At 48.4% G+C, this 20,527-nt stretch overlaps 1 protein-coding gene across 6 annotated transcripts in view; it reads left to right on the forward strand.

Annotated features, from left to right (window-relative positions):
• The window catches only part of MYO7B (myosin VIIB), a 122,975-nt gene that overhangs the window by 52,554 nt on the left and 49,894 nt on the right, over positions 1-20,527 (forward strand). For 5 of the 6 annotated variants that reach the window (XM_036237990.1, XM_036237989.1, XM_036237992.1 and 2 more), the window contains exons 6-15: positions 1,260-1,381; positions 5,215-5,357; positions 6,058-6,171; positions 7,441-7,594; positions 9,187-9,263; positions 10,587-10,706; positions 11,004-11,146; positions 13,609-13,819; positions 14,528-14,663; positions 18,730-18,893. In XM_036237990.1, the coding sequence (XP_036093883.1) occupies positions 1,260-1,381; positions 5,215-5,357; positions 6,058-6,171; positions 7,441-7,594; positions 9,187-9,263; positions 10,587-10,706; positions 11,004-11,146; positions 13,609-13,819; positions 14,528-14,663; positions 18,730-18,893 (1,384 nt within the window). The remainder of the gene's footprint in view (positions 1-1,259; positions 1,382-5,214; positions 5,358-6,057; positions 6,172-7,440; positions 7,595-9,186; positions 9,264-10,586; positions 10,707-11,003; positions 11,147-13,608; positions 13,820-14,527; positions 14,664-18,729; positions 18,894-20,527) is intronic. The other variant, XM_036237991.1, reaches the window with a different exon arrangement.

Below are 20,527 nucleotides of genomic sequence, written 5' to 3' on the forward strand. Positions count from 1 at the left end.
GACCAAAACTTTTTTTAAATTTGCCATTTTCAGATGAAACAATTATTTGTCTGAGATTTACTTCAAAATGGCTCGTGGAAACTGGAAATGGGACTGTGGGAGTTCATTATGCAAACTGTAAAGTGAAGGAACCCCCTGGGGATCTTGTGAAAATGTGGATTCCAACTGAGCAGAGCAGGGTGGGGCCTGGGAGTCTGCAGTTCTACCCAGATGACAGCACTGCAGGCCTTTGGGCCATAATTTCAGTAGCAAGACATTACACTATTCTGCCTCCATTTGTAATATTTGACAATTTTTTAAATAAAGAATAATTTAAACAAAAGTAATATTTAAGCATTAATAATAATATTAATCATTGCAAATTTGAGCATGCGCCAGACACAAGTACATTTTCTAACTTAATTAAATGCCCTCAGTAATTTTTAAAAACTAGTTTTTGTGTCTCGCCATGAAATTAATATATATTCACTATAAAAATGTTAGGAAATTCAGAAAAATGTTCTCAGAAAAAAAATTGCTAGACATTTTTGAAAGAAAAAACTTCCCCTACCCACTTAGTTAAAATCACACTGAATAGTACCAATAATTTTCACTTAACTGTAACTAGTATGCATTGACCATGTTACTATAAGCTCTGGGTAGACCTGGTTTTAATGGCTGGATAATATTCTCCGGCTGGATGGACCATAACTAATTTCCCCCATTTAGGTTACTTCCAATTCTCCACAATTGCAATGAAAAATAAATAATGCTTAGTGAGCAGAAAGCTTTGTGGAGAAACTTCTGATTTTAGGATTATTTTCTTAGGCGAAACTCAGGGTAATTCTGAAGTTTTTGATACCCATGCCAAATTGCTTTCCAAAAGACTGGCGTAATTTCCCTTTTGGCCAACAGAAAATCTCTGCTCATAGAGAGACTGTCACGAGCCTTTGTGTCATCTGGTTTTGTTCGTTCATCTGTAACCACTTAGCTGAGCACTGTGCTTGTGACCTTGGAATGAACCAGATAGACCCTACTGCCAGGGCTCATAGCCAAGCAAGATCGAAAAGACAGACAAACCAGTAACAAATACAGTGTAGATAGTCTGAGACCGCAGTGATGACTTCAGGACAAATGCGGTGGGATTTCTGCACAGAGAGAGGGAGTCCTGTTCAACCTCCCCAGAAAGCAGGCCTGTGGAAGGTTTGCAGGAGAGTTGAGGAGTGTTAAAAACCCAATATTTCGATTGACTGATGTCCTTGTATATATCCTCTCTGCAGTGGTGAGTCTGGAGCAGGGAAGACAGAGACCACCAAACTCATCCTTCAGTTCCTGGCCACCATCAGCGGCCAGCATTCATGGATAGAGCAGCAGGTCCTGGAGGCCACCCCCATCCTGGAAGGTAAGCAGTCACTATCAGGACCGGCCCCCTCCCCAGGCCTTCCCTATGGGAACTCTGGGGAAAGACAGGGAGGCCACATACTTTCAGTGACTTCTTGGGATTCTTTAGGACACAAAAGAAAAGAATGGTGTGGGTAGTAGTGTGGGGGCTCCCAAGAAGCACGAAGGGGAAAGACTTTATAAGCTTTCACTAAGTGTGCTTTCCATAAGACCATAACAAGTATTCCTTATAAAAAGTGCTCCAAGGTGAAATCAGTTTGGAAATACTGGGTACGTCAGTTTGAGTCCTCTGGGAAGCAGTTGCCAAGATGGGATTAGGACTGCACAAGGTTTAATGAAGGATAACCCCTGTGGAATATGGAGCGGGAGGAAGCAGGAATGAGCAGGAAAAGATGGGATGCTGGCAAGACACTTAGGAAAAGAAAGAGCAGAACTGGGCAGGATGAGACTCACACTATGATGCAGAGCTGGCAAGGTCTTGGCCAACCCCACAGGATACTCCCGAGCCAAGTACCAGTTAGAGGAGCCCGTCTGGTCCCCTGACTTGGCCTCTGCAAAGGTGGCCCAGAGTGTGTGACCTCAGCTCCAAAGTTGTCAGCCCCTGTTCGACATGTTCTCTTTTTCTTTACAATTGAGGTATGATTTATATACAGTGAAAAGTCACCTTTTCAATATATAGTTTTATGAGTTTTGAGAAACTCATACAAGTCATATAACCCCCACCATAATTATGATGTTCTGATTACCCCCCAAACTTCTCTCAGCCCCTTTTGCAGTCAACTCTCTTCCCAACCCCAGCCCCTGGCAACCACCAATGTGTTTTTTTTTCCCCCTACAGTTTTATCTTTTTCGGAAGGTCATATAAATAAAATCATATAGTTTGTAGCCTTTTGGGTCTGGCTACTTCATTAGCATAATGCATTTGTGATTTTTCCATGTTGTTGCTTGTTTCATTCCTTTTATTACATTGCATAGAGGTGCTACAGTTTGCTCACCAATTGAAGGACATCTGGGTTGTTTGTAGTTTTTAATGATTATGAATAAAGCCTCTACCAACAGTTGCATACATGGTTTCCTCCCAGATAAACATGCAGAAGTGAAATTGTTGGCTTAAATGTTAAGTGAACCATTTAACTGTCAGAAACTGCCATTTTTCAAAGTGGCTGCTCCATTCTGCATTCCTACCAGCAAAGTATAAGCACTCTAGTTGCTCCACATCCTTGCCAGTGCTTGGTGCTGTCAGGTGACTGCTTGCCACTCTGTTATGTGCAGAGTGGTATCTCATCATGGTTCTAACTTACATTTGCCTCACACGAATGATGTGGAGCAGCTTTTCATGTGTTTATTTCTTATCTGTATATCTTCTCTGGTGAAGTGTCTCTTCAAATCTTTTGCCCATTTTTTGAGATAGTTGGCTCCTTAATGATTTTGTAAGAAGAGTTCATTATGTATTCAAGATACAAATCCCTTATAAGAGAGGTGTTTTGCAAATATTTTTTCCCAGTCTGTGGATTGTCTTTTCATTCTCTTAACAGTGTCTTTTGTAGGGCAGAAGTTTTAGATTTTGATGAAGTTCAATTTATCATACTTGCCTTCTATTCAGTATGCTTTTGGTGTTGTATCTAAATCTTTGCCTAATCCAGAGACTTTTTTTCCTATCTTTCCTTCTAGATGTTTTGTAGTTTTAAATTCAGGTCTATGATCCATTTTGTGGTCATTTTTTCTATAGCGCAAGGTGTAAGTTGAGTCTTTTTTCCTTCCTTTCTTCCTTCCTTTCTTCCTTCCTTCCATATGGGTATCCAATCATTTCAGCCCCATATGTCTAAAAGAGTGTTCTTTCTCCATTGAATTGCTTTTGAATTTTTGTCTAAAATTGTCTAAAAATGTTACCGGTTCTGAGGAGTCCTGGAACTCCTGGGCCTCAGTTCTTCGCGTCCTGCGACAATGAATTGAGGACAGATGCACAGCAGTTTGTAAGCAAGTCAGTTTTATTGAAAGCAAAAGTTCATTTCTCAGAAGAGAGAGTGGGCTGTCAAGAGAGGTCAGCCTGAAGACTCCTGCTTCAGGCTCTTTTATTCTGCCTGCAAGGCTTTGGTTCTCTTCCTGTCACCATAGCCCTTCCCCTACAAGACTTGACAGACAGATAGGTTTCTTATATCGGGGGTCCCCAATAGCCATAACGTAGATCAGTACCACTCTGTGGCCTGTTCGGAACCAGGCCTCACAGCCACAGGTGAGCAGTGGGCAAGTAAGCAAAGCTTCATCTTTATTTGCAGCTGCTCCCCAGCATCACCACCTCAGCTCTACTTCAAGTCATCAGGCATTAGATTCTCATAAGCTTACTGGTCCCTGGTGCCAAAAAGTTTAGGGACTGCTGTCTTATATAACCTTTTTCTCTCTGAGTAATGAGTATACCCATAATGCATTCGGTTTGTCCATAAGGGCGTCAAAACCACAATGTAAACTTATTATAATGATCATATCATGAAGCAGAGGTGAAGTCTAGATCACACCACTTGTCCTGTGCATGCCTGTGTTGGGGAATTTCCCCGCCATTGCCTTGCTATTGTGTCGGGTCCAACAGTTAAGTTAAGGCTATTGTTTTAAGGCTATTTTTCATTTTGGATACTCTAGGCAGGGCCCCTAGCGTGACACTTACCACAAAATCGATGGACACATGTGTGGGTCTGTTTCTGGATTCTCTAATCTGTTCTATTACTCTCTCTGTCTATCCTTTCACCAATACCACACTATCTTGATTTCTGTAGATTTTTATCATGTGTCCCCCAAGTTTGTTCTTTTTCAAACTTTGCTACTCTAGGTCCTTTACCTTTCCATATACATTTTAAAATCATCTTGACACTTCTTTCAAAAAAAAAAAAAAAAGCCTGCATAAGATTCTCGGAGGCAGATCATCCACTGGGTTCAATGACATTAAGTTTCTGTTTGCTAGCCTTCCTCAGAACCTGTGCTGTCCACTGCAGTCCATGTTTCCCAAACCTGTTTGTCCTAGCAACCTTCCCTTTGTTTGTGGGACTAATGCTGTGTAGTGGTACAGTGTTTCCAAACTGCGTCCCAACCCACCAGTGGGTCATGAAATAAGTCTTTTAGAACCAATTAAATAGCATAGATTAGAAAATATTCCAGGACATCACTCTTGGTAAGAACTGGTACTGAATATTTTCTTTTAATTATGTGTGCAGTTGGGGGTGTGTATGTACTAGGATGCAACACAAAGGATCTTTCTTACTGTGGGCCACATAAGAAAAGCCTACAGAAACAGCTCTATGGAGTGTACGTTGGATGGTGTTGCAACTGCAGTGCCTCCTGGGCTGACCTCCTCACCTGTGACCCTGCCCCATCCCAGCTCTTGCCACTTTCCCTGCAAGCTTGCCCTCTCTAATCCAGCCTTCAGCCCTGAAGCTTGATCGAATCTTTCTAAAATGCAAATCTACTCCCATACTCCTTCAGAAGCTTTCATGCCTCACCTTTCACTTGCGGAATTAATTTCGAACTTCTTAGCTTGGCATTCGAGGTTCTGTGCTACTAAGCCCCACCTACCAACAAGTTCTGTCTATTTTCCACTGCCTTCCTCCTATTTTCTGTGTTACAGCTGAATTTCCTAATCTGCGAGCACACCTCATACTTACTGACCTCCAAACCTTTACCTGCACTTTGCCTTCCTCTTAGCATACCCTTGGATACTACCACTGTCCAGTGCAGTCCTACCCCTTCTTAATTCCGGGCTCTGCCGCCACCTCTGAGAAGCCTTCCCGCTAAAAGTACACTTTCTCCTCTCTGCTCCCAACATGGGCATCACCCGCTGGCCCTCAGCCTTCGGAAACGCCAAGACGATCAGAAACGACAACTCTAGCCGCTTCGGGAAGTACATCGACATCTACTTTAACGCCAGCGGGGTGATCGAGGGTGCACGCATCAAGCAGTTTCTCCTGGAGAAGTCCAGGGTCTGCCGGCAGGTGAGGCCTCCACCTGATGTACTGGTCCTGGAGGCAACTTCCATCTGCCCCAGGATGGGGAGTCAGGGGATTGGAGAGGTTTCCAAGAGGCGCCCCCTTCAATCGCTCTCACCGGTTCTTCCCTCCCCCTCCTCCGGGACCTCCACAAACCCCTATAGGTCTTCGCTTGCTGCCACTGAACCCCGGTCTTACCCTGAGATGGGCCAAGGACCCCAAGAATTGGATAATGATGGTCCTTGCCCAGTATTCAAAGAAAAGGAATGATAGGATTTTCTGTTCTGAATTTTCCACCCATATAATTTTCTTCATTCTTTGGCGCCTACTACTCCTTACCTCTACTGGAGTTAATTCTGAGGCTGGGCCAGTCCCCAGCTGAGGGTCTGTGTCCTAACATCACTCCCTAGCTTTTGACTTTAGGGAGGATGCCTTCAGGGCTGTGGAGAAGTGCCCTGGGAGAGATGGGCTCACTAAGCCGGGTGGGCGGTCTTAGCACAGGGCTTCTGGATGAGCCAGCCTGGAGGTGCGGGGGTGGGCAGAATGAGGACGGTGACCAGGTAGGCTGTCCCTCGGGTCAGTGCCAAAGCCACACCTAGCTGAGAGGCCTTGGAGCAGAAGCCAGGGCAGGATTGGGAGCGACAGTCCTAGGCCCCGCAGCCTCAGGGGATTGTTTACAAGTCCTCTGGACCCCCTTCCCCGCCAGGCCCCGGAGGAGCGGAACTTCCACATCTTCTACTGCATGCTCCTTGGAATGAGCGCCGAGGAGAAGGAGCTGCTGGGCCTGGGGACGCCCTCCGAGTACCACTACCTGACCACCGTGAGGCCCGCCCGCCCCGCCCCTTCACTCCGCGTCCCGCCTCCCTTCCCGCCCCTCTCGGCGTTTCCCCGCCCCGCCCCTCCCCCCGCACTATCTCTCCCCGCCCCGCCCCTCCTAGCCCCGTCCCGCTTCCTTATTTCTCGCTGAACTCATGGTCTTTCCTCACAAACATACCTTCCTTTGGTCCCAATGAACTAAAGGGTCCTGGTCACCCAGCAGGTCATGGGCAGTCGTCTCCACGCCTCTTCTTTCCCGATGTCATTCAAATCTCCATCCCATAGATGTCCCTAGAACTTAAACTCCAGGAGAGCAAGGACTTTAGGCCCCCACCGCCAACCTCTGCCTCCAAAAGGGGCCAACTGCTCTTTTGCTAACAAGGGAACAATTGAGTTTCACCTCTTGAATCTATCTGCTGCTAGCCCTCTCTCCTGTGTTCACTGCCTCAAGGCCTTCCGTAGCTCTTGCTTGGACCACTGCAGGACCCTGGGTCCCCTCTCTCACCTAATTTACCACACTCTATTATCTACCCTCTAGACAGATGACAATTCCTCAGGGGCTCCCTGTGGCCCTGTAGCATGGTGTCCAAGTTCCTCTAGATCCCACCATCTCAGACCTCCCGCCTGCCCACTAACCGCACCTCTTTGTAGCTCCGGCAGCAGGCTCCCACCTCCCACTTAGCTCCAGCTGTTCTCTGCCTAGACCTCACTCTTCCCCTACACTGCCTTGAAGCTCAGCATGTGGAGCCAGCTCAGACCTTTCCTCCTAGAAGCCATACCCCATTTGCCAGCAGGCTGCCCGCACCTTTGGTCTTGGCACCTGTAACAGTCTATGAGACTGTCATCTGCTTCCTACCTGCCCTTCCTCCATGCCTGGCACCCAGGGCAGGGGCCAGGACTCCCAGCAGTAGCACAGAGCCTGGCATATGGTGAGGTTTGGGAAGAGTTTGTTAAGGGAGTCCACACTATTTCGCAGAGAGGGTAAAGCAGGCATTACTGTGGAAGGATGAAAGGTTGAAGCTCAGAGACGCTACATAACTTGGCCAAGGCCACATGGCTACCAAGTACCAGCACTAACTGCAGAGGCCAGCACGCTGTCTATGCCTCTGGCTCTGCCTCCCCATGGCCCATTCAAGGTCTACCCAGAGTGTATGAAATGTCACTTATCAGGGCCTTTGGCTGAGTCCCTGAGGCTTCTATGCCTTGTTGGCCCTGCATGGAGGATGGGAGGCTTTGGGTGGCTCCTGGAAAGCTGAGGTTCTCTATCTTGCAGGGGAACTGCACCTCCTGCAAGGGGCTCAATGATGCCAAGGACTATGCCCATGTGCGCTCGGCCTTGAAGATCCTCATGTTCTCCGACGCTGAGAACTGGGACCTCAGCAAGCTGCTGGCAGCCATTCTCCACCTGGGGAATGTGGAGTTTATGGGTAATGTTCCCCCAAAATGGCACCCCCTGGGGTGGAAGAGTGGGGGGGGGGCAAGGCTGGGGCTGGAGGAGGAAGAAATCCCTCAGGATTCTCACCTAAAGAGCTCACTGAGGTCATGTGATTTAACCCTGTCCTGGAAAAACACATTAAAAGTTTTTGCTATGATTTTGGAGGCTTTGCGGGGTTAAAGGGAAGATGTCAAGGCTTAGGGTCTTCTAAAGGTGAAACTCCCACTTTTATCTGGGCCCCAAAGGGATATCCCCTCAGGGTAAGGGTGAACCAGAATAAGCAAAACCTTGCACAAACTTGCAAACCAGTTTGCAGGTATCCAGGTGGTCTGGGGATTAAGGGGTCCTGTTAGCTCCCAAGCACCTAGCCTAGAGGACACGGTGAGAAGATGTAGTATACATTGAACTGGAGTCCTGAAAGAAAAGAGAATGAATGGGGCACAGGCAGTATTTGAAGAGATTATGGCCAGCTCGAGAACTCAGGAAAGATACCGATTCACAGAGCAGTAGGGAAAAGATGGACTTTTCTGCAGTAATTGGGGATCCACGTGAAAAATGTGAGCTTAGACCACTGTCTCACACCATATAAGGAAATAGACTCCAAATGAGTTGTGGCAGGTGACTATGTAACCTATCAACGAAACTGGGCATTTCTGCTAGTGAAAGGTGAATGCTGACAAGCAGGGAGTGTCAGTGTGTGGAAGAATATTATAAATGTGATGTTGAGGAAATGAAGCCAAGGCACAAAAGAATTCAGACAATTAGATCACACTTACACAAAAGTTGATTAGGAATTGATATGTAGGTGGTAAAAAGATAAAGAAAAAACAAAGTGATTTCCACGAAAGTTGGGAGAGTGGTCGCCTAGTAAAGAGGAATACAGCCTCAGCAGGGAAGGTCATTACTGGCCTTTGGGTGCTGGTAAGGCTCTTTATTTGCACTTTTGTAGTGGTTATACAGTGTTGACTCAATAATCATTCATTATGACATGGCTTTGGGTTTTATGCATTTTTTTATCTGTATGTTTTATTGTACAATTTTTTTAAGTTAAAAAAAAAATGCAGAAACAACAGTCTCTCCTCCCCGAATCGTGGTGGCCCTAAAGTGGAGGTTGACTTAATGAGGAGGAACTTGAACTAGGGAGGCCAGCCCAGAGACTTGTCATAGGGCTGGGCCCAGCTTACAGTGGTGCTCTGCTAATAATTGCTTATTTGACTGAATGAACATGCTCAATGCCAGGTTTCTATGGACAATAGAGCGATTGAAGGGAACTGATGGCTTATCTCTTTCCTTAAGAGACAGCCCTGCCTCCCTTCACTCCTCCTCCCAGACAAGCCTGCATTTCTTCAAATTTCCTTTTACCCTAGGCCCTGGTCTCACTGAGCAGGGCAGACAGAAAGTAGCCAGTTGCACTGATCACTGCTAAAGGCTGATAATCATCTAGCACACTGGCTCCCAGAGTGGGGTCTGGAAGAGGCAGTGCCTCAGGGACAGGGACTGCCCCAGGCCCAGCCCTTTCCTTACTGGGGTCTCTGTCCCAGCACTGCAGGCCATCTTGCCACTCAGAGTTACTTCTCCCTGCAGCCGCGGTCTTCGAGAACATGGATTCCTCCGATGTGATGGAGACGCCTGCCTTTCCCATTGTGATGAAGTTACTGGAGGTAGCCTGGCTGTTGTGTCTGTCAGCTTTCGTTTTTGTGAGGAGGACCCAGAGACTTAGGCTGACAGAACCTCAACCTCTGATTCTCATAACCCTTCTCAGGCTCCTACTCCTTCTTCCCACCTCTCTCCCAGGCTCCCAGAACCAGGGCAAGGCGGTGAGAGCTAATCATGAACAAAGTAGCAAAATGATGTCTGGCTTTAACAGTTTCTTCCCTTTTCCCTGGTTCCTCCTACTCTTCAGTGGCTTTCGCTCAGCAGGCTGTCTCCACTCCACCCATCACCAAGCTCTCCCCACTCACCACCTAACCCAATGGCCGTAATTACACTGGACCTTCCCTAGCTCCTATCTGGACCTTCCCTAGCTCCTATCTGGACAAATGTCTTGGCCCTCATCCTCATCCCCAGGGTTTCTCTATGAGCCATGCTGTTCTGGGGAAGTGGAGTGTGCTCACACCATTAGCCTCCAGGGTCCTCCAGAGAGAAAAGGAGCCTCCACTCGGAGGAAGAACCGCAAGCACTAGGCAGGGAAATATCTTTGCATTTGAAACATTGCGATGTCTTCCACATCACACCCCATGGGCAGTTATGGTGGGAAAGTAATAAAATCAGGAGAGAGAGAGAGATTGAGAGAGAGACAGAGAGAGAGAGAGAGAGAGAGAGAGAGAGAGAGAGAGAGAGAGAGAGAAGGAGAAGAGAGGGAAGGGAAGGGAAGGGAAGGAGAAGAGAGGAAGGGAAGGGAGAGGAGAGGAGAGGAGAAAAGAAAAAGCAGTCATATTAGGCACATTTTGCTGACTACGTTCTTCATTTGGATCAGGGTTCTTAGAAACTTGGAGTTTTTGCCAGCTCAGACTTCCTTACATGGTGGAGGCCAAGCCCATCTAGACTCCTCCTGCTCCTTTAGGCATTCGGTCTCTAGGCAGGAGAGATTTTGGTTGGGGCATATCCATGTGCCAGTGGCCTGGCCTCAAAGCCCTCCCTGCCTATTGTTTTCAAAGGTCCATCTGGTGGTGCCAGTCCCTTTCCAGCCCCGAGGAGACCAGCACAGGGCTGTCAACCTAGCAGCCAGTATGTGCAGGGCCCTCCTAGCTTGTGCATCCTTCCTGAATGCTCTGACACCCCAGTGTTCAAACTGACCTTCGGTCAGGGCCTGCCCAGGACCTTGACTCTGGTCCCCATCTGGTCTGGCCCTAGCCACAGGCATCTCCCATTCTCAGGCCTTGGGCATAAGGTATTTAGTCATGAGAGGGAACGAGATATAGCACAAGTGTGTCAGAGTCCCAGAGCTGGGCCCTGCTCTGTCAGCTGTCCACCTGCCTCCCCAGGTAAAACACCAGGCACTCCAGGACTGTCTGATCAAGCACTCCATCATCATCCGTGGGGAGTTTGTCAGCAGGCCTCTCAACATCACCCAGGCTACAGACCGGAGGGATGCCTTTGTCAAGGTGCAGTGCTGGAGAAGGGGCCCATGCATCTACTCACTGAATATGGCTCCTTGCCCTGTTTATGGAGAGCGGGAAAAAGCAGAGACAGCTGGGCAAGGCCGGACTCTGCCAGTCACCTGCCTAGTGATAGTGGGCTTCCTAGCCATTCTGGGTTTGGCTTCTTGCCTTTCAAGTGGGAATATGCTACAGTGGGTTTGTGAGATCCAGAGTGAGCCCGGCATTTCTGGGTGAACCTGGACAAAGGGGAAGCCTTCCTCCTGTGCTTCAAACCTGAGGCTTTACCCCATGTCTCCTCAGGGTATCTATGGGCACCTCTTCCTATGGATTGTTAAGAAGATCAATGACGCGATTTTCACTCCACCTGCCCAGGACCCCCAAAATGTGCGAAGGGCCATTGGCCTCCTGGACATATTTGGTTTTGAAAATTTCCAAAACAATAGGTATGAAGATATCAGTTCACCTGCTTTCAGAAAACGGAAGATAAGCTTAACTCCTCTCTAACTGAGCAAGCTAAAAAGTAGCCATTCTTCCCCCATGGGACAGGGAACAGGGGCCTCTCGTTTCTTCTCACAGATGCCAGGACGAGTCCACTCAGTGGGCCTAAGTCTTTCTGCAGGAGGATGGTCTGTGCGTGACCCTCGGCACCCACAATATGCCTGGGGAAGGCCACATAGCTAAAAGCATCTGAAGAGCCAGGCCGTAGCCCAGCATTTGTCACCCTTCTTGAGCCATCTGCCCTCATGAATCTGAGTAAATTATTATGTGAGGTTAGAGTGAAAATGGAAATCAGTAACATCGATCTAGCTACATCTTTAGGTAGTGTATCATACTAGGTATTGGGGGAAGGTGGCGGGTTTTTGGTTTATCCCAGACTTTTGAGTTTGGTGGGGGTAAGGCATAGCAGGACACCTCTGACCTGGCGTCCCAGCACCCTTGACTATAGGCTAAAGAGCTGACCAGAAAGCAGGTCAGAAAAATGACATCCAGCCATAACAGTAATGAAGGCTCGGGGTGAGAGGAGATAAGGATGGTGAAGGGAGCCAGGCAGTAGAGCCAGATAAGGACAATTGATGCTCTGGTGCATTATCCAATGGCAGGAGGAGGTCATATGTGGAAAATGAGGACTGGAATAAGCAAACAGAAAGCACCCTGGTTTACCCAGGTGAGGCTGGCTCATTAAAGGGCTTGATGGGACCAAACCTAGCACTGGTTCCAAGAAGTAGAGCCCTCTGGGCACTGTTGAGGAGCCAAGCCCTATACATGCCCCTGCCCAAGACCCTGTCTCCACATGAAATTTGAGAGTGACCCTTGGAGAGCCAGGATTGTCAAGATACAGCCATCCCCAATGCAAGCACACTGGGATCATGGGCCCCCAGGACCAGCTGGGCAAGCAGGGCAGGTAGCATGGGGCAGGGCTGGCAGAACTAGGCCCAGTACGATGGAAACTCTAAGGCACAGTAAACTTAAATGTGATCCAGATCATTGGTTTCTGTCCCCTAGAGGGACAGTTGAGCAGACCAAGCACACTTTGGAAAGCTTGGAGGAGTACAGATAGTTGTTTGTGGGGAATCTAGACATTTGTGCAAGGACCCCTCCCTGAAAGAGGCACGAGCTGGGTTTGTGACGGGACTGAACTCTGGGGACTTGGTGTAGGACAAGTGCCGCATCACCTAGCACCCAGTCACTCACTCCGTCATGCCTTCTGCAAGTGCCCGCTGAGCTCTCTCCAGGCAGTGTGTTGGGAGGTGAGAACATAGTTGACCTGTGCCCTCTCCTCTTGTGTTAAGAGACATTGAACAACGGGTCTCAGGTATGATGAGGTTCTGCATAAATGAGCAACCCATTTGAGGCAGAAATGCCTAAGTGAGATCCAGGGGATGAGCAGAGCAAGCCAGTCATGAGGAAAAAGAGGAGCAGCACCAAACGTGTGAAGCCTCAGAGACTGGAAGGAACTGGGAGCTTTCATAGAATGTTGTGGGAAGTCCAGAGTGGCCTGGAGTCACTTCCTGGGATAGAGGCAGGCTTTCTACCGTGTCACTGTCTGTCTGGATCCTGAAAATAGTGGGAATCCCAGACGGATGGAAGCAGCCAGGAGAGCGTGCTGGGATCTGTGTGTCAGAAAGCTCCCTCTAGTGGTGGGTGGAAAAAAGAATGAGGGGTGAGAGAGAGGCCTTTGGAGGCCAGCACCATGCCCCAGGTGAGCAATGCAGGTGACCTGTACAAGGGTTGTAGCAATGGTAGTGAAAGGAAGAGATCAAGGTGCTGTGTTGGAGAGAGCATGGGCCAGACATTGGCAACTGATTGAAAGTGGGGAGGAGGGAGAGAGGTTAAGCATGACTCCTTGGTTTCTGACTTGAGCCAGGGGTAACTCATGGTGGGATTATCTCCCAAGGTGGGGAACTCAGGAGGAAGAGCAGGTTACAAGATTAGGGCAGAGATAGGGAGTGTATCTGTTTGATGCAGAGGAGCTCAGCAGCCAATACTGGGTCTCCAGAAGCTCCTTCCAATGACAAGGCCACTTGCCTATGGGGCTGGGCTGCTGAAGGACACCTGGTCCTCTAAGGATTATCTTTGTGTTGTGATAGACAGGCCCAGCAGAGGACCCTATAGGAGACTGGTAAGGAGCCAAAGGCAGATTTTGATGGTATGATGCGCTTTTTCCTTTTTCTTAGTCTGTTTGCCATGGCGTAGAGGAGGTGAGGTGATGGTGGTAGAGGCAGAGAGAGGGGGAAGGGTTTGTGTCAGCGTACACACAGGGGCTCCATGCGAATGAAGATGCGCATCCATGGGCATTTATGTGCGTTGCTGTCTGCAAATGGCTGGGGACCTGGTGGTTCCTGCCAGCTGCAGAAAGGACTGAGCTGACCCTGTTCCACCCCTGGTGGTGGCGTTGACCCCACAGCTTCGAGCAGCTCTGCATCAACTTCGCCAATGAGCACTTGCAGCAGTTCTTTGTGCAGCACGTGTTCACAATGGAGCAAGAGGAGTACCGCTTGGAGAACATCGCCTGGGACTTCATTCACTACACAGACAATCGGCCTACACTGGATCTGCTGGCCCTCAAGCCCATGAGCATCATCTCCCTCCTGGACGAAGAGAGCCGCTTCCCACAGGTGCATCCCTGGGCCCACTGACCCTCAGGTGGAGACCCCACACATAGGTCTCTTCCTCAAGGATGAAAAACTTCCCTTGGGGGGCCTATTTATCGTGGGGTTGCTGAAACCTCTGCTAGAAATAAACAGACCAGCTTCAGCTCATCTCTCACCAGAGATCCTCTCCCTCAAGGCCTTCCTCAGGCCCACCACCAGCAGGAAGTCTTCCTGATTCTACCCTCACTCCTGTTCTCCAGCAGAATGGCATCTGTCATTAATTACTTAGATTCAAGAACACAACCCAAGAGGGGACTTACTAATCGCCCATGGGCCAAAGGATGCAGAGGGTACAAGAGAAGGAAATGTTTTATTCTCATCCACAGGGGATTCTGCCTGTCCTTGGGGAGATAGACTCTCAAATGCAGTCAGTAGGAGCTCTGAATTCAGACAAGGGGGAAGCCAGGGCTGGGTGAGGTACCTGGACAATCGTAGAGAAGGGTGGAGACACAGAGCTGGTGGTGAAGGTCTTCTCCAACTTGGCCTTCATTCACTGTGACAAGTTACCAACACTCGAATGTCAGTTTCCTGTCTGTAGAAAGGCTCTCAGTCATTCTGAGCCCAGTTGCTTTAGATCCATGCAGGAGCCCCTAAGCCCTGTGGGTGTGCCAGCTGATCTCCCTATGGCTGGACTCTGGGACCTCAGTCCATAGGGTGTCTTTGTTCTTTCAGGGGACAGATATCACCATGGTGCAAAAACTGAACAGTGTCCATGCCAACAACAAGGCCTTCCTGCAGCCCAAAAACATCCACGATGCCAGATTTGGCATTGCCCACTTTGCCGGTGAGGTGTACTACCAGGCAGAAGGTAGGTGTAGCTCCTCCCACACCCTCTTCCTTCTTTCTACAAATCTAGATCAGATTCCACGCAGGCCACAGAAAGGAGGCTGAGAAGGTTAGGTCATTTTGCAGGGCTAGCAATGGGACAGAGGGAATGGAATGAACCAGGCATGTTTTGTTTTGTTTTGCTTTTTGGTAACAACTCTTTTGAGATATAATTTACATACCATGTAATTCACCCATTTAAAGTATGAAACTCAATGATTTTTAGTATATTCACAGAGCTATGTAACTGTTGCCACAATTTAGAACATTTTCACTCAGAAAAGGGTAACTCCCATTAGTAGTCATTCCTCATTTCTTCCCAACCCTCCCCAGACCCTGGCAACCACTCATTTCTGTTTGTATGGATTTGCCTGTTCTGGACATTTCATATGAATGGAACCACACAATATGTGGTCTATGTGACAAGCTTCTTTCACTTAGCATCAGGTTTTCAAGGTTCATTCATGTTGTAGCACATGTCAGCACTTCATTTCTTTATACTGCAGCATGATATTGCGCTATGTGAATATACTACATTTTGTTTATCCCTTTATCAGTTGATAGACATTTGGGTTGTTTCCACTTTTTAGGTATTATGAATAATGCTGCTATGAACACTCACGTACAAGTTTTTAGGTGGATGTATGTTTCTTTAGGGTCTACCCCTAGGAGAAGAATTTCTGGGTCATATGGTAATTCTATGTTTAACTTTTTGAGTAACCACCAAATTGTTTCCCTAAGTGGCTGCACCATTTTACATTCCCACTACCAATGTATAAAGGTTCCAATTTTTCTACATCCACACCAATGCATGTTATTGTCTGTCTTTTTGATTATAGCCATCTTAGTGAGTTTAAAGTGGTGTCTTAATGTGATTTGTGTTTCCCTGATGCCTAATGACAGTGAACATCTTTTTTGTGCTTATTGGACATTGTATATCCTCTTTGGAGAAATTTCCTTTCGGATCCTCTGCACATGTTATAATTGGGTTGTCTTTTTATTGTTGAGTTGTAAGAGGGCTTTATGCATTTTAAATATAAGTACCTTATCGGATACATAATTCATAAGTATCTTTTTCTGTGGGTTATCTGTTCACTTTCTTGATAGTGTCCCTTGAAGCACAAAAGTTTTAATTTTGATGAAGTCCAACTTACCTATTTTTCTTTTGTTGCTCATGCTCTTGATGTCGTGACAGAAAACATTATCCAACCCAAGATCTACCCCTATGTTTTCTTCTAAGAGTTTTCTAGTTTTAGCTGTTACATTTAGGTCTTTGAGTTGATTTTTATACATGTTGAAGTAGGGTCAGGCAAGGTTTTGATTGAAGAAACAAGGGCATGAGGTGGTCAACCTATTGGTGTATTTAAAAAGTGAGAAAGGTGGCCATTGTGAGGCTGTGGTCAGGAAAATGGGCAGGCGGCTATAGTGCCACTTTCTGTGGCTCGTATGGAAAAATGAGAATGCTCTCTAGTCTGTTTAATGAAAACTTTAAAGTCACATTGTTCAACTGGAGAGACAAAACAGCACACACTTGCTCTCATTATCCCAGCTCCATGAGGGTTGTGTGGCACCCCCAGAGCTCCTGGTGCAACCTTCTTACTCTCACCGGCACCTGAGGCAGAGGCAGGAGAAACACGCTCCCTGCCGCTCTCCCACCCTGGACTCAGTCTCCTCAGGCCTCTCACCAGGCTGGGCAGGTATTCACCAGGCTGGGCAGAGCACTGCACTAAAAGTGGGGTGATTAAAGGCAGGCAGAGTGGCAGAGGAAAGTTAGGGCTGTGCTTGTGCAAGGTCAATCCTAGGAGTCCGAGGAGTATAGCCCTTCAGCCGGCGCCTGGCCCTCATCTAGCCTGGCTTCAGTGTCTTTGTAGTATGATTCTGTGCCTAACTTTAGGGCGAGTCCATTCTTGCCCGTGATGAGAGTGGAGGGGTGGTCATTGTGAGGCTGTGGTGGTGTCTTGCACTCTCTAGATCCATGCCTGTGTCAGTTTCCCAGGGCTGCCATGGCAAAGTTCCACAGACAGTCTGGAGGCTGGAAGTCTAAGGCCAAGGTGTCAGCAGGTCTAGTTCCTTCGAGCCCTCTCTCCTTGTAGATGGCGTCTCCTGGCCTCTTTACCGTCTCTGTGCGTGTTTGTGTCCTGATCTCTTCCTGCAGAACACTAGTCACGTGGATTGGGGCCCATGCTACTAGCCTCTTTTTAACTCAATCACCTCGTTAAAGGTTATATCTCCATATATAGTCACATTCTGAGGTACTGAGGACTTCGACATGTGGATTTTGGCGGGGGGGGGGGGGACACAACTCAGCCCATAATATTGTTTTCCCCAAGTTTTAGAGGCTCAGTCTTCAGGTTGGAGGGGCCACTGGCCCTAGCAAAACCTTCCAAGATCCCAGAGCAGGGCTAACAGAGGGCCCTCGGGGCTCCCAGGCTCTCGGGGTCTCCTTAGTGAGTTACATGCATACTTGCTTCCTAAACCTGTTTGCTGAAGTGCACACATTTTTGCTCTTTTTGCTTGTGCTCGCTCTCTCTCTCTCTCTCTCTCTCTCTCTCTCTCTCTCTCTCTCTCTCTCTCTCTCTCTCTCTCTCTCACACACACACACACACACACACACACACACACACACACTGCCTGAGGGCACGCGTTCATTTCTCAGACCTGTGCAGTTTAAACTTACTATGAGGAGGGACATACATCCTAAGGACCTTATAACCCACAAGTCACCTCCCCATCCTTGGAGTCAATATTGCAAGCAGTGTTTAATTTCTTTCTTTCCTTCATATTGAGCTTCAAGGAAGAACAATGTAGCTACCACTCCTTGCTGGTTTCATAGGGGGCTTTGAAGCTGCCACTCCTGCACAGACTGGCCAACTGAGGGAGGCTGGTTACACAGACTATCCCAGAACTACCTCAGGGCTCAGGGGGATGGCAAGAGTGACATGCATTCCTCTCCAGATTGCAAGCTCCCTGGACACTACCAGGCTGCCAGATTTTCAAGAATTGGGGGTGAGAGGGGCTTCTTCACTTCTTCCTTTTCCTTCTTTTCTTTTTTTTTTTTTTTAAAGCTCCTTCATGTAAGTAAGCAGTTGCCTAAGTCAGACTTGCCTAAAGTCACCCAGAAATTTTGTGGGCCAGAGCCCTAATGCAACCCCTCAGGCTTATCACTATGGACACGTCATCTTTTGTGGCGGTTCCTAGTACATTGGCAGTTGCAGTGATGGCTATGACTAGGGAGAGGTTGAGCGGAATGGACTCACTCCTGTCTACGGTGCCCCTGGACCTGTACCCAGGGAATGCTGTGGCTGGTGGAGGAGATGGCAAGTCCTCCGAACTAAGCAAAGGGCCCAGGAATAAGACTTCATAGGAAGAGGCAAGAGCCCCGAGGAGGGTCCCTCGCCTCACCTGCAGGCCAAGAGAGCCTCCTGGAGTGGATGATGCTTGAGCTGGTCTTGAAAACTGAGCAGGAGTTGGCCTGAGTGGGTCGAAAGGACAGAAGGTGCCAGAACAGCTTGTGGAGGCCTGAGGTGCGGAAGAATGGAGACCTCCTTGGGGTGATCAGGTGCCAGGGGAGTGCAGGTCTGTGGGGCCTGCAGGAAGTTAGAAAGAAAGAGATGAGAAAGAAGAAATTCACTGGCAACAGAGGATCAGAGAAAGGGATCAAGTAGGGATGACACAGTAGTGTGCAGTTTTAGGAAGGGCACTCGGGTGCCTGGGGAATGTGTGGGACAGAGAGAGGCCGAGTAGGCAGACGAGGGGTAGGAAGCCATCAGAGGCATGCAGGCAGAAGGAACTGCAGCAGCTTAGCCAAAGGAATGGCGAGTTGCAGGGTTAAGGAGTTTAGCCGTCAATGTGACCTGACGTGAAGACAGTGAGTGCCGTGCCTGGGTGCAGGCATCTCTGTTGGCCGGATTGGGAGACTGAGGGAGGGGTGAAGAGAATGGCTTCAGTGGGGGATCCTGGAGCCTCCTGGTATGTCCAGGGTCCCCTCCCCCTGTGGGTCACAGTCAAGGATGAGTTGGGCTAGTGGGCGGGCTCTGCTTTCTCCACAGGCTTCTTGGAGAAGAATCGAGATGTGCTGAGCACAGATATCCTCATTCTGGTCCACTCCTCTCAAAACAAGTTCTTGAAGGAAATCTTTAAGTTGGAGTCAGCAGACACCAAGCTGGGCCATGGGACCATCCTCCGGGGAAAGGCGGGAAGCCAGTTCTTTAAGGTAGGCCCCCATGGTGTTCCTTTCCAGTGTCTCTCAGCCCTGAGGGCCTCTGGGGCCAGACAGGCCCGTGCAGGGAAAATCTGTCACCTGGGGTCTGGGTTTCTCATTCTGGGCACAGAGAGAATGAAAATAAGAGTGACGTGTTGCTATTGCCACATGGCCAGGGGTGAGGGGACAGGTGCACATGAATGTGCTTGCTTCTGTGTGTGTGGTAGTCATGCCAGGGCACATCTGCTTTTGTTGCTATTATGTTTTTATATTGGTCTGTGTGTATGTGTTCTGTGTACTCTCTGTGTGGACAGTATCCATGGTTATGTGTGGGTGTTTTGTTGTGCAATGTGTGGGTATGTGGTATATGTGGATGTGGACGTGGGTGTATGCTATGTGTAGTGTGTGCGCGATATGTGATATACATGTATTATATATGTGTATTTGTAGGGTGTGGGGTGTATGTGTGGTATGTGTGTGGTGTGGGTACGGGCCTGTGGAGTGTGTGTGAATGATATGTGGGTGTGGGTGTGGGTGTGTTTTGCGCAGTGTATGTATGTGGTATGTCTGGTGTGTGTGTGATGTGGGTGTTATTATATGTGTGTGTTTTGTGGTATGTGGTGTGTATGTACTAGGTGTGTATATGTTCATGTGGTGTGGCTGTGGTAGCACTAAATGTTGCTGGCCAGGGAGGTGGGCAGCAGAGAGCCCGTGGTGCTCCTTAGGGCAGCCTAGAATTCCCTGGCAGCGTGAGTGTCTGCCCACCCCTTGCCCCCCAACACTCCCCTTCCCATGCCTGCACCCATTAACAGTGATTGTTCTAGAAAAGCCCTGTAAATCCTCTGATGAGGAGCTTCTCCACCTCTACTTCAGGATATGGAGCTAGATGAATGCTAAGGAGCTGACTGACCAGGTAGAAGGCCTTCCCTCTCCCCTCGGGCTGCAAATTCAGCACTGGCCACATTGAAGTGCCCTTGACCTTTTATCACTCCCCGTCTGCTTCTGCAGGAGCTCCTGGGGCCTCCGTGCCCAAGACCATGTGCAGTGGGGGCCCTGGGAGGTACCAAGGAGCCCTGAGGATTTTGCGGCACGTGTGTATGTGTGTGTGGTATGTGTGCAGGAATTGTCCAGGTCTGGGACCAGGTAGAGCCAGGTTATACCCTCCACTTTCAAGCAGCCAGGCTAGACTCTCTGACAGCACAGCCTCCGCCTGGCCTCTGCAGTAAACAGGATGTGAGTGGAAGGAAATGCACATGATTTTACAAACCCGTGATTGCATATTTTGTGATTCAGACTGATGTAATCTGACAGCACACACCTTTGCTCGGGGCATTTGACCTTGGGAAGATTTGAACATGGAGCATACCCCAAGATCGGCATTGCACAAAACACTTACTGCTCAAGGTCTTGGACTCTCCCTGCCCCCTTGCATCCATAAGTTTATACATTTATTTGAGAATGATATACATTTACTATAATGCAAACAGTGCAGTGTGAAACATTCATAAAAGCATATAAAACCTATACAAAAGCTGAAAATAAAGAAAGGAGAGGTAAAAGTGAATCTTGACAGTGCTAACATTATCTTCTCACCCTGGTGCGTTGTCTTGTCCCACTTGGGGGATCTCACCTCTAGACAGGAAGCA

This window comes from Rousettus aegyptiacus, unplaced genomic scaffold (assembly GCF_014176215.1).
Source record: "Rousettus aegyptiacus isolate mRouAeg1 unplaced genomic scaffold, mRouAeg1.p scaffold_m13_p_2, whole genome shotgun sequence".
Classification (NCBI taxonomy): domain Eukaryota; kingdom Metazoa; phylum Chordata; class Mammalia; order Chiroptera; family Pteropodidae; genus Rousettus; species Rousettus aegyptiacus.